The following is a 16,763-nucleotide window of genomic DNA, read 5'->3' on the forward strand; positions in this document are numbered from 1 at the left end:
TTCTGTGAAGCTGCTTTGTGACAACATCAGTTGTAAAAAGCGCTATACAAATAAATTTGATTTGATTTATTTAACTGTTTGAAGTCACGTCGCATTGTAGAAACATATATTCAATGACTTAAAGATGACAAGTTGTGTGTGAGTTATACTGGGAGAGTACAGTTTATCAGGCCATATATTTAGTGACTTGTGGTATCCGAATGCCACAGCTGTATTTTCTAACATGGAATAACTTTTATGTCTCTATATTTGAGACCTAGCTGAAAGTATACCTCTACAAACTCACCAATATCCATTTGAGCTACAGCATACCTGCCCCACAGAACTAGCAGGGATTCTAGGAACAGAAAAACATACTAAGTGGTGCTCATGACATACTAAGTGGTGTTCACAACATACTAAGTGGTGCTCATGAGATTTTTCCCTAAAAAAGAAACTCTCACTATGTCCCTTCCTGGAGTCCGTATAGTAGGCCCCAAGTACATAGACCATTTTTTTTTGCAAACAGAAATGATGTGGTTTGTGGGCATATTATGTTGTTTTTGCCCAGAGCTTAACTGGTTGCAGAAAGTCACAGTGAGCATAGCGGTGTCAAGTGTAGGAAAATGGGAACTCTGGACCAAACTCTGTACTATGTGAGACCGGGCTTTTCAAGCTGAAATGTAAAGTGCATTACAATATATTATTACTATTATTATTATTATTATTATTACTTGTTTTTTTTCCTCCGTTTGCTGCAACATTTCTGTTTTTATTTAAATTAATTGTAGGTGCAAATGATTGAAAACAAGGCAAAGTCCCATTGGCACATCTGCTTCTGGCTTGTGTACAATGGCTGGGAAAACCCAAAATCATTGCTGTTCTGGTGTTTGACATGAAGATAATGAAGTCTAACACTTGTTTTAAACAGAAACAACAGAAATCGTGAGTGTAATCTGTTGTGGCCGTGCTGGTTGGTTACATGCATGCACATGAATGGAGTAGAATTCTGGCAGGGCTTTTTTTTCCCCTGTGCACATAAAATTCCCCTGTGACCATGAATCTTTAGGGGTGCAGCACCTTTCATGGTCCTCCAAAAACAACTTCTGTGAAATGACTGGATTTGCAGCGTTTCTGAACTTCACATTTCCGAGCTGAGCATTTTTGTACATGCATTGTTTCTGAATTTGCAATTGTTCTGAGCTTGCTTCACGTTTGTTAAATGAATCCCAGGTGTTGTCAATATGATGAATACCATAACTGAAGCTCAGTTGCCACAGCTTGTAGTCTATATGCTAGGAGTGAGAATCATAGGGCATCTCACAATGGAATATCATCACAATGATACATGATGATATTATGACTTTGATACATCACATACTATGATACATCACAGCATCTGTGTAAACGAAGAGGATAAATTACTCAGAAATAAGCAAATACCAGGAATTATGTATTTATTGGTGTCAGTGTTACAGAAATTTACAACCAATATGAAACAATGTCCAAATAAGTGCAGAGCTTATCTTGCTCAAGTCTTGTATCTACACCTTTTTTCATTTTCCATTTGAAATTGCATAGCCAAATCTTAAAGTTTTCTACATAGAATGTATAAACTGCATTTTCATAATGTATTATGGCTGAAAGCTAGGACTCTGAGTGCCTGTAATCTCTCCCTTTCCAGTATTTATCAGAGAGAGAAAGAACAGGGAATTTAGGTCAGATACTGTGAATGTAGTCAATCTACTACATATAAAATGTGTGACAGAGATTCTGTGGCAAAGTGCATGAGTTACTAAGTTAACTCTTAAATATGTCACTCACAAACAAAACACACTTAAAGATTTTATTAAAGCACGTGGGCTTAACTGTATACTTTTAACTGAGATTTGGCTAAATGAATGTAGTGCTGCAACTGTCTTAAATGGAGTCACTTCCTCCAAACTTTAATTTTTTAAATGTACCTTGTGCCAGTAGAAAAGGCGCAGGTCTAGCTGCTTTGCACCATGGTTCTTTTGAGTGCAAGCAGTTATCATTTGGTGACTTCACAACATTCGAGTACCTCTGTGCAGTGCTAATTTTATTGATGAATTTACAGAGATGCTGTCTTTTATTTCTACTGATTTTGACCATTTTGTTATTGCTGGTGACTAACATGCATACTAACAATCCCAAGGACCGTTTTGCCAAGGAAATACATGCCATATTGGACTCTTTTGGCCTTTCATAGCATGTTACAGGGAGTACACATTGTAATGGTCACACGGGTGTCGTTATCTCAAAGAATCTCAACATGTCAGCCACTGTGAAGGATGTTGTGTTGTCAAATCACTACTGTGTGTTCTTTGATATATGGGCCTCACCAGTCATCGTGGGCAGAAGGGTTTGTGTCAAGAAAGGAATTAAAGGAATTATAAAAGACTGCACAGCTTCACCTTTCATGAGCAAAATGTGCACAATCCAACTCTGTTGATGATCTGCTGAATAGTTATGAAAAATCGTAAGTGTTATGTATGAGATTGCACTAGTTAGAGTGAAGATTATGTATTGCAAACAGAAAGCACCATTGAGAAAACATGACAATATGCAAAACATGACAATCCTATTTCTCTAGCATCATCAACAATATTAAGAGCAGAAAAATCCTCTTCGTCATGGTTGACAGACTTACAAACTCACACACACCAATGGAACCTGAATTAGTATCAAATGAGAGATGTAATGAGTTGGCATTCTCTTTCAACACTAAAATCAAGAATATCAGACGAGCGATTAGTACATCCATATCCAACAGTCTGTACCCTCTCCGTTACCTTATAGACACCTTAGTTAAAATGTACTGTTAATAATGAAATTTTAATTGACACAGTAAATCATCTGAAATTATCCACTTGCAGTCTTGACACATTACCAACCAAATTTTTAAAGAATGTGTTTCACTCTATAGCACCAGACTTACTCCATATTGTAAAAATCTCACTCATATCAGGGGTCTTTCCGAGCTCACTAAAAACTGCAGTTGTAAAGCCTCTACTAAAAAAGAAAAACTTAGAAATCATCTCAGAAAAGTAACTAAAGAGCAATTTCTAATTTACTGTTCATTGGCAAATCATTGAGAAAATAGTTTTCAGGCAAATCACTAGCTTCTTGCCTTAAACAGCAGCCTAGACAACTTCCAGTCCAGGTTCCATTCTAATCACAGCACTGAGACTGCCCTAATTAATGTAATTAATGACAATCGCTTAAATACAGAAGCTGGAATGGTATCTCTTCTATTACTTCTTGACCTTAGGGCTACCTTTGATACCAATGACCATAAGATTCTTATATATAGACTTGCAAACTGGGTTACACTATCAGGAGCAGTCCTAAAGTGGTTTGTTTCATACCTGCAAGGTAGGAACTACTTTGGATAAATAGAAAATAATATTTCTGAGAATGTGCCAGTGACCTGTGGTGTCCACCAAGGTTATATTATTGGTCCACTTTTATTTAATTTATACATGCTTCCTCTTGGCCAGACTCTACAGGTCTATGGGCTGTCCTATCAAAGCTATATAGATGATACTCAGATTTAAATGACCCTGTCCCCAAATGACTCTGGTCCCATTGACTCATTATTCAAATGCCTTGAACACATTACTAACTAGATGGGACACAACTTTCTGCAGCTGAATAAAGATAAAACACATATTATTCTATTTGGGAACAGCAATGAGAGACACAGATTGGTTGTGTATCTGGACTTGAGAGCCCTCAAATCTAAAGAACTGGCTTGCAACCTTGGTGAATTAATGGACTCATTTTAATGGATCTCCATTTTAGTAGTCAGTTTAGTAGTAGCAGTTACTCAATCAGCATTTCACCATCTTAAGAATATCAGTATGATTAGAGATTTTCTGACCAAACAAGACCTGGAGAAACCTATCCATGCTTTTATTTCTACCAGGATTGATTACTGTAATAGTCTCTTAACTGGTCTTCCATAAAAGACAATTAATCAGCTTCAGCTGATTCAAAATGCAGCTGCCAGACTTCTCACTAGGAGCAAAAAAGAGATCACATCATCCCATCCTCAAATCCTTAAACTGAATACCAGTCTGTTACAGAATAGTCTTTAAGGTGTTAATACTGGTCTATAAATGTCTTAATGGTGTAGGACCAGCGTATTTGTCAGATCTTCTACAGAGATATGAGCTGAGCAGAGCTATCAGATCTTTAGAAACTAGTCAGTTAGTCCTGCCTAAGATGAAAACTAAACAGCTGACTGAGAACATTAGAAGAGCTCAGATTGTAGACACTTAAATAAAAGCTTAAAACATTCCTGATTGAGCAGGCTTACAGCTCAGTTTGAAATACTCTTAATTACTCACTTTTAATTCTGTAATGGCACTCTTTTTAGGGGTCCAAGCACTGCAAGTGCTGGAGCCTTATTGTTTTCGCTCTTGTTCCTCTTCTTCTTATTTTTTTTCTCCAATGAAACGCGAAGGGCAGCCCAAACCGTAAGTCCTACAGACTTGTCGTTTGGTCAACTAGTAAACCCACCCGCTACTCAGGCGCAAAGAATCAGCCTGATGGTGGCGCTATAGCGACGCAGAACGCATCGCTGTCTGTATCTCCTACACAGTGTGACAGAGATGAAATTCTTTTTTTCCCCTGATTCCTCAGGTCAGACCCTACAAAAAGCTTTAAGAACCCATAAGCTCCATCTATTTAGATGCTGAACTAGTCCCTGGAAATGTACCCAATATGGACATATGTGGTATCAGCAGAATCCTAAGAACCTGAACTTTAATAAATATCCCAAAAAAAGTTGGAATTTTATCACTGCTCGGCTTCCAGACTTCGCCCAAATACAGGGGTTGAGCTCTCGTTCCAAACATCAGACAAATACAACTATAAATTGCAAACGCTTTCCCCGAATGTTACGATACTTCACATGCTTGATCCCTATAAGGTTTGGAAGACATGAGTACTTGGTTGTGCAACTGCAAGCCTAGGGTGCGCTATTACAAAAAATGTGTTACACTTCACAGGATTGTCCAATTGACATGCGTCATGTGTGTGATATCCTGAATCAGATTCTATGACATTGATGTCTTTTTCGAAAAAACATGGCCAAAAACACTGGCCAATCAGATTTCAGCAGTTGTTTGGTGACCTTAACAAGGTGCTATCATCATGACACTTGCATGGTATGTCCATGGCAGCACTTCTTAAGCTCATAATTTTCATAACGATAGCCACTAAAGGGCACACTTCAAATTTTCAACATGGAAATATGGAATATCTCAGCGAAAATTAAACATATCGACAAGCAACACGCTTTACTGAATACTCTGCATAGTGTCTTACAACTTTGCAAATTCAACTATTGTAAAAAATGCATAGTTTATCCACAATAGTCAGGTATGTGAAAATGGAGCCGTTCAAACTCTTCCCTGGAAATTCATCTTATCAGTAAACAACTGGTATTTTTTAAATCTGTATAGACTGTAGGTAAATAATTATCAAACAAAGTTTGAACTTTTGACACTGATGTGGCAGTAATTCAACAAATATGCATGGGCGGGGCTTGATGCACTACTTGAGCTATAACTCAAACAAACTTGGCCCAAACTAAACAAAACTTTGTGTGCATGTGAAAGTCATTACTTTGAAGTAATGTGCCAAATGTGACCACATTGTACAGAAAGGGGGCACTACAATTAAACAGCAATTTGTTGCATAGATTATTAATTGATTACACCGCCACCTAGAGATGCAAAACCAGCAAGATTAGATAGATATATATTGAAGACCATGGGAAAGGAGCTTGTGCATTTTCATAACACGTGACTAAGGCATTTTTGAGTTACAGTTGTTAGTTTTGTGAAGTTTTGAAGACAAGCTGCATTGCCCTTTTTAAGCAGAGGCTGCAATCACACAGTAATGATAGTTCCAATTTTTTTTTGATAATTTTTAAAGTTCACGTTCTTACGATTCTCATGATACCACAATATGTCTATATTGGGTTGTTATCCTAGGACTAGTTCATGTTCAAAAACTTATCAGTTACATCTCATCTATGCCTACAGACTTCTCCATGTTATGCAGAATCCACCTTCAACCCCTCAATCTCCTCCCCACACAGACTGCCACCTCTCCCCCTCCCCTCCCCCCTGCTAGTCAAAGAGTGTCAGAGGACACGGACAATTGAATGCAGATCTACACGAATTAACCCAAACATTATGACCACCTCCATATTTCTACATTCAATGTCCATGTTTTCAGCTCCACTGTGCACTCTACACTCTTGCTCTGCATACATTCATTGCTCCTTTTCACGTGTTCTTCAATAGTCAGGGCACCCACACAGCAGGTATGCTGAGAATGTATGAGCTACTGTCACTGCTTTATATCTATAATGTGGACCAACTGAGTAGGTGTGTGTAACAGTGTGGACAGTGAATAGACACAGGTTTTAAAATCTCCAGCAGCACTGCTCTGTCTGATCCACTCATAAGAGAGGTGTTGGGAGTTGTAAATCCCTCAGCATCCATGCTGGACTGAGAATAGTCCACAACCAAACACATCCAGCAGACAGTGTCCTGTGTACACTAATGACGGACTCGAGTACAAGCAACTCCACATCATATCTGCTGTCCTGAACATTAGGGTGAGAAACCAGGGTGCAACTCCAGAGTGACTTCTGTGCTCTATGCTGTCTCTGTCATCCACTACTTCTCCATCTCACGCTAATTCTCCACAGAAATGCCAGAACAGCAAGGACCACCTTCAAAACATTACACAAACTTCCCCAGAAATCCCCTTCTATCTCAGGAAAGCTCATATGCTGGCGCTTTGTTTTTCTACCAGCGAATACAAGCTTGGACACCGGGAATTGCCGCTTGCGGCTATATTTTATTTTTAATTGTTTTAATAACAGTTATGTTTTCTTTTACTCTTTTTATGCATTTCCTTTCATTGCACTATTTTGTTTTCTTTTTTTTTTTTTTTATTCTGAATTTTTTGCAAAGCACTTTGAATTGCTCTTGTATGAAAGGTGCTCTATAAATAAACTTGCCTTGCAAACCATTCAAGTTTGTAATAGAAATCATTTAGAGATATTGATCTGAAGTAGTCAAAATCACAAAAAAATATTAAATTTTATAATCTAAAATGTTAATTGAAAAAAATTGAAGAGTCCATGAACCCCAAGACTTTTTTTTTTCTTTTTGTCTTCAGGGGTCTACTCCCACCATGCAAAATTTGGAGTTGATAATGATTAAGTTATTCAAGCTGGAGTAGACAGTGAGCATGTGTCCAAGTGTCCCTTCGGAGTCTCCAAAGACCCCAAGCTCTCCATATGGAGAATGATTCATTTTACTGCAGAAACACAGTGCATGTGTCTTGTCTACACCTAATGCCAACATCTTAGTGTTTTTCTTTACCTTCCTTAAGAAACTAGTCTCGTGCACATCTCCAAGTGACCTTTTACACTAACCAAACAGTACAAATCTTTAACTTATTATATATATTTTCAATTAACCTAATTAATTTAATTCTTACACCAGTGCAGTGGCCCTTTAAAAGCCACATGTTGTAATGTGGGAGCTTCACCCTGATTGGTTGTAGAGTGAGGCAACCTTCCCCATATAGAGTGAGACTAGTCTCAAAATACTTTACAAATGCGTAAATATTAATCCACAAATTAAGCCACAAGAATGTTTAACAATTCACAAATGAATACATCCCAATCTGTCCCTCACGGTCTGCAATTTATACAAATAGTTAAATTCATAAACACATTTTGGCTTTCATAGATATCAATTGATATCAATTTTATGCAAAAATAAATACATTTGTTTAAATTTACATTGCGTATATTTGTAAATAAAATGTATTTGTAAATTGTTGAATCTGCATTTGTGGATCAAGTCACGCCGTGTAATTGTTCATTTCCTCTCGTGGGAAACTTTTATTGGATTTTGAGACTTTCCTTTCGCATTTCACCAGATCCAAATACAAATGCATCCTATGTAGGCTAAATAAAAGTGATGACCAATGAGAAGTGCATTTTCTGTTTAGGAGCCATGGGGTATCTGCCCCTTCCTCCAGCTGAGGGAGAGCAGCATCTGTCTATCTGAAACAAATCACCCTTCTTAACAGTCCAATCTCAAATATACGGAACATGACGCGTCCCATATTAGTCCAAGACACAACACATCTTGTAGAATCCAAAAGTATCCTAAAGTATTTTATTTGACAACCCTAGTCTGCAGCGAAATTAGGGAAGTTTCTCTGGACTTTAGGGCACTTTCAAAAGCATTCCATAAAGATCACCCATTCCTAACTGTCTGTGAAGGGAGCTGAATTCAGTGGCTTTTAGTTTCCACATGAAACAATGCGCAAAATGCGTCTCCATTTAAGTTGGCTCTATATGCCCTAAAACAACAGTGCCACCTAGCATATGCAATCTATGCAATGGAAATTTAAATAAATGTATTTATTTTCACATATAATTATGATATATGAAAACCAAAGTCATGTATTAATTAATTAATTGTATTTGTACAAATTGCAGACCATGAGACACTGCTTAGATTGTATTCATTTTGGGAATAGTGAAACACATTTATGATTTGAGGTGGGGGGGGGGGGTTGTTTTGTTTGGGGTATTTGTTTCGAGGTTGGGGTTATAGTCTAAGAACATTAGAGATGGTGTGCATTGTGCACGCGCAGCTGCTCTCCACAACTTTAAAAGACTTGCAGCGCCACAGTGTCATGAGCCAAACTTTGAACAAGAAAAATGAACATATACTGATGTTTTTATACTGTCTAGAATTTCCCTACTGTCCAATTCCACATTCCAATTCCTTTTATTTAGAAAATGCACCACAGAGATTAACGTGACTTGGCAGCGTGTCAGACAGTGTGGGTTTTCTTTCAGCCTTCGTTATAACACCTTTTCAAATATAAAGCTGCTCCAATCATCAACTTCACTGGCTTCCTATTCACCATCAGAGTCTGGTTTATAAAGTTAGTTATTACAAGCTCTGGGCTTGAGGTCAGTAACAAGAGCACACCAGATAACAGGTGTAGTGTCTGAAGTGCGAAAGGCAAAGATAGCTGTGGCAACACTTTTAACCTGAGCAAACACTATCAAAAGATGTAACGGGAACTGCAGGATATATTTGATTCACGTGAATGTGCTCCTCAAAGGAATCACTTCTACAACACCGGATCCGGATAAGGAGGATAGACACACATTATAAATGATGATGCCACATACACATTTAGCACACCTTGGCTCAGACACAGCTGGTGAAACAAAATACATCTAAAAGCGTTTTTTGTAATGTCTAAAATGTTCTAAATAAATGACAAAATGTTGACATTGATAAGAATGTCTATGCAACACCTGGTATAAGGGGTGTGTGTGTAAACTCCATGTGTTGGAAATGCTTTTTTTTATGTATATAATTACTGGACGTAGTATATACATTCAGAAAAATCTCTGTGTCGGGTGTGTGTGTTTGAACGTAGGTGTTTTTGGTTTTGTAAATACTCTACATATTTATGTTAACGATACTGCCTTACATACATCCCAACATTATAGTTAACATGACCGGCAAATAAGTATATGAAAGATGTTGGCATACGGCCCACATTTCTCTCACAGTTCTGCGTCCTTTGTTTTTTGTCTAATGTTCCATAACACTGGAAATCAAATGATAAATAAGGTTAATGGACGACCAAAAACTCAGGCCTCAAAGTACGGCAGCCCTAACTTCAACGTTACACAAAATTATCTCCAGTATGTTATTAAAGCGAACTGTTACGATGTTCAATTAAAATGCGTGATATTACGCTCTAACGTTATAGCTAAGTGAGATTTCACTTATTAGCACATCGTAGTTTAAAGGCGGGGGTGTCCTGCTGCCTTCGTAGTAACTCACCACATAACGGCTTATCCAGAGTAATAAATGCAAACTCTTGCAGACCAATTACACAATCGCTAATGGCTTAATATCGTGCATGTAATTCTCATTTTAGATGTAAAATCGTTATTTTCTTACCTAGGGAGGATCAAGCCATTTGAGACTCGGCCTCAGAGTACACAATGCAAACCTTCACTAGTTAGCAACTCGACTAGCGTGATTTGCTATCATTGATAGTTATGTGATTAATATCTAAAACAGTAATTAAGTATTAAGAGAAAATATAGTTGCACCCCAGTCCTAAAATCGCTGCAGAAATAAGAGAGAAATAGTGGTAGGCGATAATGTAAATACTAAATTAAATATGAAAAACTCACATCTCTGCCACGAAGCTTATCCTTTGCCTCAAAGTTAAAGACAGTTCATGAAGAGCTCGACCACTTCTTCCAGTTCTGTAGTTAACCTCCAGGGGGCGACCGTAAGGGAGACCTCATAGAATGGAGAAAATGAAATTATTTCTAATTAAATTGCTTATTAAAAATACATTTTAGATAGGTGTCGCAGTTTATATACTTTTTTAAATATTAATAACATTTTTCCCGTTGTTTAAACTCGTGGAGTCCATTTCCAAAGAGTCGATTATCAAGAGGATCCACAAGATCATAAGAGGCGAATGGCTTAAAGTCGGCTCAGACTTAGTTTATAAGTACATTTTTAGACCATCTCTAAAAGTACAGTCGTCATACCAGCTCACTACATTTGCGATAAATATTTGTCGTATCGTTTGCTATTTATCTACCCAAAAGTGGATTTAATCTTAACTATCTATTCAGTGCGCTGGTGTGTTCTTGTTTCAAACTAAAACGATGTATTTAAACTGACTTTGATCAAAACTGACACCTGCTGAAAGAGTCGAAAGTTGGAGTCGACTCCAGAAATTCGGAGTCGTTCATCGCTGCGGTAAACAGAATTTGTGCTGTAGGTCGCTAGAATTTAATCGACTGAATACTACTTAGCCAGCTGTGCTGTTCAACGATGTCACGAACAGCGCCATAAAATATTCAGTGTTGTTCAGTCTAAATTCTTAAACGTTAATTTGGATTTTCAGTGTAAAAATGATGAAGCACCTCCAAATGATATTGATATTGCTATAGAAGCTCAATAAGAGCCCGTTCATTTTAATTTCTCTGAGGCCTGCCTCCCAGCGGCTGTTGCTGAAACATTCCACTGACACAGACAGTTCTCCGAGCGATTTCTCGTTTCACACCGCGGATGCGTCATTGACTGTGCGACGCTATTGTTTATCCACATTGGCTGTGTATGTGAATTGCGAGTGTTTTTCTTTGTTTTTCGTACAACACGTACAACAATTAATTAAAATAAATGTGTTTGTGTTACACGGAACGGTAGGGTAGCGTTTTGTCTGACTGTTAGATTTCTGTTGTAGGTTAAAAAATAGTTCATCGTTAGGTAAGTAGCATTAAAAGCTAGTGGTAAATAACGGTCTTCTGTTCAAGTCTGGTAGAAGGTTCAACCGTTTTTTCTCAAGAGTGAGTTCTGATGAAATTCATTTAAGAAGCTTGTTTTTAAGTTTTGTTTTAAATGTTCGAATGTTTAATTACACTACAAAACCAATAGCATCGCTTCCTGTATTAATTTGAACGGTTTCTTTTGGTCTTTCGCATGAGACTTGCATCCTGGTGGCTAGTTATTATAAGACCGTTTATATTTTTAACTTGGTTAAATTGTTTGTGTACATTTACATATGCTGACACTCATTTGCAGCTTAAATGCCCGCGTACGTTGTCTCTATACTCGGTTATACTCCTCTCATATATATCAGGTACACGAAAAAGTTTTGTTTACAGGTTGGCCCAACCTATAGATGCCCTCCACAGTGATGGGACTAAGATTGGTTAAATAATAGTTAGTTATGGGTAGCCAATTTAGACAACCAACTACATACCACTGTTGGCCACAAATATAGTGCATTACTGGGCTACTGATATTTATCTGATGTAGACAGCCCACCTGGGTTTGACTATTATCTCAGTTCTAAACCACCCACAGCTTAGGAACATCTTGAAACACAGTTCCAACCCATGTGGCCGCAGTAATGCATTCATATTTTGTAGCTGTAGTTTTGAAATGATTGTTTTTGATAGCCTCTGTTTTTTTGATACCCTCTGTCTGACAAATTTATCTAGGACCCCTTAGGACCATTGCTTATCCCACTTTCAGTGGGATAATTTATTTATTTATTTTTTTAATCTTTATCATTTGGGTGATTGAACATTCCCGTCATTAAGTCTAGACTGAGATAATCTGCCAACCAAAATATCCAGTGTCCTGTGGCCTATATGTTAATTGACCTGATAAAAATAGGGTATAAATAAATACTACATTCCTAATATAATGGCCAGTGGATTTGTGAAAGTTGCATGTTGACTGTTACTTTCTTGACCCTTGTAATATTTCTAGTTTAAGGAGACTTTAGAGTGTGACCATGGGCAGGCTGGATGATGCTGCCAAGCGCAAGGTGGTTGAACTGCGTGAAGCAGGCTTGAGCTTCCGCAAGATTAAAGCTGTCTTGGAACTAGAGAACATCAAGGTGTCTGCACAGGCTATTTACCTCTTCCTGAAAGAGTTCCATGGAAGGACTCGGCCTAAAGACTCGATGGCTGGAAATAGTGGACATGCATCAGCTTCAGGTTTGGCCCTGGCAAGGGAGGTGGGGCTGAGCGAAGTGAGGCAAAGCACCTGGAATGAGCAGCAGCTGAGGTGTCTTCTGCGTGATGCCTCTCGTATCACAGGCTACCCTTCCTCCTCAGACGCAACAGGACAAGGTGGAACATCTCAAGATTTGAGAGGACAGCCCTCTGGGACTGGGACAGCTAACCATGAACAGCAAGAGGCGGACGGGAAAGATGAGGATGTTCGTATAGTCAGTGTTACCTCACTTGCACAGAACAGCATTAATACTGTGCGTTCAGGGGTTAGCTCAGGAACAATGACTAGTGCATTTTCAAGGAAAAGATACACACCCTCACCAGCCAACCCAGTACTTGTAGCTCGGAAAAGACTCTTGGATAAGGCTTTGTTCCACAGGGCAAGGGTATGTATCATTTATCTGAAGTTTAACTGTACTTGTGTTTAATTTATCTACACTGTGTTGCATTTTACCCTTACATATATTTTTGTTTACAGATAAGGGACAGTAGTCCTCAGGCTGCTCAGCAGACTGTACCATTACTGAGAAGAGATCAGGCTTGTTTCACTGGCTCTGAAGGGAGAAAGGTCCTCTTACCTCAAACGGCTTCGTTTGATCTAACGACAGCCCGACCTCCTCATGTGGTAAGTAAAAAAGCAAGTATGTTTTTCAATCACTTGGTTGACTTTTGTTACATACAAATATTTGATGTATTCAGCTTTTAAACATCTGTTATATTACATTTTCACTAATCTGTCCGATATTAGCAGGAAGATACATACACACACATACACTATTTCTGCACATCATTTTCTTTCTTCTAAAATTGTGTTCCTCAGAGAGGAATCCATCCGGGAGCCAATGCTTTCAGACGAGGAATTCTACAAAGGGCAAATATGTCCACTCGCTCACCTCAGCAGCAGCTTCGCATGAGCATTCAGCTGCCCACTCCATCCCAATCGAGTGTTGCACCCCAGAATGCCAGCTCGTCTATACGGGCCCAGATTCTACCCAGTCAGCACTCCCCTCCCTGCCAGCAAAGCAGCCCAGAAGCTAGTGCACAAAGCAGCCTGCCAGAACAGGTGAAGTCTCTGGCTTCAGAGGTCCGCAGCCTTGGACTGGCTCTGAGGATGATTATGGAGCAGCAAGGCCGGCTCGAGAGGGAGCAGAGCCAGCAGACTCAGGTCCAGAAACAGATTCTCAGTACCTTACAGGAGCTCGCATCCAAATTAGGCCCCTGTGGCCTTCAGCACTCTACAAATGCCTCTGTTTCCTCCTGTCCTTTCTCCTCAGCTTCCTTTAGCCAAAGCACATTCACCACAAGCCAAGGCAGCTATTCTTCGTGTAGTCAAGCCCAGTCCAGGTACAGTGAAATTGATGCATCTGGCCTAGAGAACATTGAAGCATTTTCTCTGGATGGTCTTAGCTCTGCTACCATAAATGGCTTTCAGCCTTGTAGCACATCAGACACACTTTCATTCCCCCAGACTCATACATTCACACAGTCACAGACACAAACATATACACCAGATGTGCTGACCTACACACAGTCACATACAGACACATTTACAGGGATGGATAACAAATCAGTAGAATTAGCCTCGAACAGTACGGAGGGATCTTTTCAAACCAGCGGTTCTTCTACACAGTCCTCTTCTCAACCCATATCTGCCCATGATGCCCAGTTGACTATCATTAAGGTGGAAAATGTTTAAAATCCAGTCTTGCCAAAGTGTAAACTGGTGTGGCTTACGTATTTTTTTTTCCATACATTGACGTGGTCTTCCATAAAAGCTTAAATCTTGTTCAGTAGTACTGTAGCTTCAGCCGAAATGGAAAATCCATGGAGACTTTTGACTGTTGGTTTATTTTCTTAATTTTATGCTTGATATATATATATAACTTTTAAATGGTACCCCCTATGCTTAAAATTATGTTAAAACCCTCCCAATTATCAAATTCAAGTGTTTAAGCAAGAGCCATTGCTCTCATGTTTGTAACATGGTCATGGGACCTCACTGACAGTACAAGGATCATATTGAGGAGCTCAGTGATTTTAAACATGACACTGTCATTTGATGGCACTCATGGATGTAGGTTTGAATATGGACCCTAGGAATTTGTCCCTACCTATATTTGGATGGAAAGGACTGTCCCTACCAATATTTGAGTGAAATATTTGAAGCAGATTGTTTTGCAAGTGCCTCTCAGAAGCTCTGTCTTCAATACAGTGTTCAAGTAGATTAACATTAGACTGACTGAAAGGGAGGGGCCTATTTCAAGGATGATCATACAATATGCTAAAAGGTGCTGGTCATAAAATTAGAACATCATGAAAAAGTTGATTTATTTTAGTAATTTCATTCAAAAAGTGAAACTTGTATATTATACACATTCATTAAACACAGACTTATATAATTCAAATGTTTATTTATTTTAATTTGATGATTATAACTGAGAACTAATGAAAATCCCAAATTCAGTAACTCAGAAAATTAGAATATTGTGAAAAGGTTCAATTCGTGAAAATGTTCAACTTGTGGCACACTCTAATAAGCTAATTAACTCAAAACACCTGCAAAGGCCTTTAAATGGTCTCCCAGTCTAGTTCTGTAGGCTACACAATTATGGGGAAGACTTCTGACGTGATAGTTGTCCAAAAGTCGACCATTGACCTCTTACACAAGCAGGGCAAAACACAAATGGTCATGCTAAAGAGGCTGGCTGTTCACAGAGTGCTGTGTCCATTAATAGAGAGGTGAAAGGAAAAGATGTGGTACAAAAAAAAAGTGTACAAGCATTTGGGATAACTGCACCCTGGAGAGTACTGTCAAACAAAACCCATTCAAAAATGTTTAGGAGATTCACAAAACTGGACTGCAGCTGGAGTCAGTGCTTCAAGAACCACCACCAGATGTATGTAGGACGTGGGTTTCAGCTGTCACATTCCTTGTGTTAAGTTGCTCTTGAACAGAAGCATCTTGCAAAAACAAAAAGGACTGGACTGCTGCTGAGTGGTCCAAAGTTATGTTGTCTGATGAAAGTAAATTTTGCATTTCCTTTGGAAATTAAGGTCCCAGAGTCTGGAAGAGGAGAGGCACAGAATCCACACTGCTTGAGGTCCAGTGTAAAGTTTCCACAGTCAGTGATGGTTTGGGCTGCAATGTCATCTGCTGGTGTTGGTCCACTGTGTTTTTTAAGGTCCAAGGTCAACGCAGCGTCTACAAGAAAGTTTTAGAGCACTTCATGCTTCCTGCTGCAGACTTTATGGAGATGCATATTTCACTTTCCAACAGGACTTGGCACCTGCACACAGTGCCAAAGCTACCAGTACCTGGTTTAAGGACCATGGTATCCCTGTTCTTAATTATATGGTATGCCTGTTCAGCAAACTCCCCTGACCTTAATCAGCTATTGTAAGGAGGATGATGCAATACGTCAGACCCAACAATGCAGAAGAACTGAAGGCCACTATAAAGAGCAACCTGGGCTCTCATAACACCTGAGCACTGCCACAGATTGATCAACTCCATGCCACACCGCGTTGCTTCAGTAATTCAGACAAAAGGAGCCCCAACTAAGTTATGAGTGCTCTACATGCTCATATTTTCAGTTGGCCAGCATTTCTAAAAATCCTTTTTTTTTTGTATTGGTCTTAAGTAATATTCTAATTTTCTGAGATACTGAATTTGGGGTTTTCATTAGTTGTCAGTTATTATCATCAAAATAAAAGAAATAAACACTTGAAATATATCAGTCTGTGTGTAATGAATAAGTATAATATTCAAGATTCACGTTTTGAATGGAACTACTGAGATAAATCAACTTTTTCATGATATTCTAATTTTATGACCAGCACCTGTATTGTATTTACTGCCAGACATGGAACTGAAAAATTTGCTTGTCCAAGGAGTAACTTGCAAATCACTCTATAATAATTTTTAATTATACAGGTTACAGAATATTATGAAATGAACAATCTCTCTCACATAACCAAATCTAAACTTCCCCTGATATAATATGATAAGAAAACTGTTGTTTCAAGTCCATATTTCCCCACAGACTTCACAGTGCCATACTCTGTTCAAGCCCCAGCCTGAAGCTGCAAGGTCTTAAAGTTACAGTACACCTAAAAAGCACAAACTTAAATC

The 16,763-nt window shown here is 38.7% G+C and overlaps 2 protein-coding genes across 2 annotated transcripts in view; one reads left to right on the forward strand and one right to left on the reverse strand.

Moving 5' to 3' along the window:
* The window catches only part of LOC136664833 (RNA-binding protein with serine-rich domain 1), a 44,249-nt gene extending 33,199 nt beyond the window's left edge, over positions 1–11,050 (reverse strand). The window contains exons 1-2 of the mRNA XM_066642276.1: positions 11,030–11,050; positions 10,280–10,391 (exon numbers count right to left, since the gene is read on the reverse strand). Coding sequence (XP_066498373.1) covers positions 10,280–10,281 — 2 coding nt within the window. The 5' untranslated portion in view covers positions 10,282–10,391; positions 11,030–11,050. The remainder of the gene's footprint in view (positions 1–10,279; positions 10,392–11,029) is intronic.
* A 179-nt stretch (positions 11,051–11,229) lies between these two features.
* Positions 11,230–16,318, forward strand: LOC136665058 (serine-rich adhesin for platelets-like). Its single transcript, XM_066642613.1, has 4 exons — positions 11,230–11,452; positions 12,384–13,017; positions 13,110–13,256; positions 13,452–16,318. The coding sequence occupies exons 2-4, from the start codon at positions 12,409–12,411 to the stop codon at positions 14,325–14,327; spliced, it is 1,632 nt and encodes a 543-aa protein (XP_066498710.1). The 5' UTR covers positions 11,230–11,452; positions 12,384–12,408; the 3' UTR covers positions 14,328–16,318.
* The last annotated feature ends 445 nt before the right edge of the window (positions 16,319–16,763 follow it).

This window comes from Hoplias malabaricus, chromosome 13 (genome assembly GCF_029633855.1).
Source record: "Hoplias malabaricus isolate fHopMal1 chromosome 13, fHopMal1.hap1, whole genome shotgun sequence".
In the NCBI taxonomy this organism is placed as follows: Eukaryota; Metazoa; Chordata; class Actinopteri; order Characiformes; family Erythrinidae; genus Hoplias; species Hoplias malabaricus.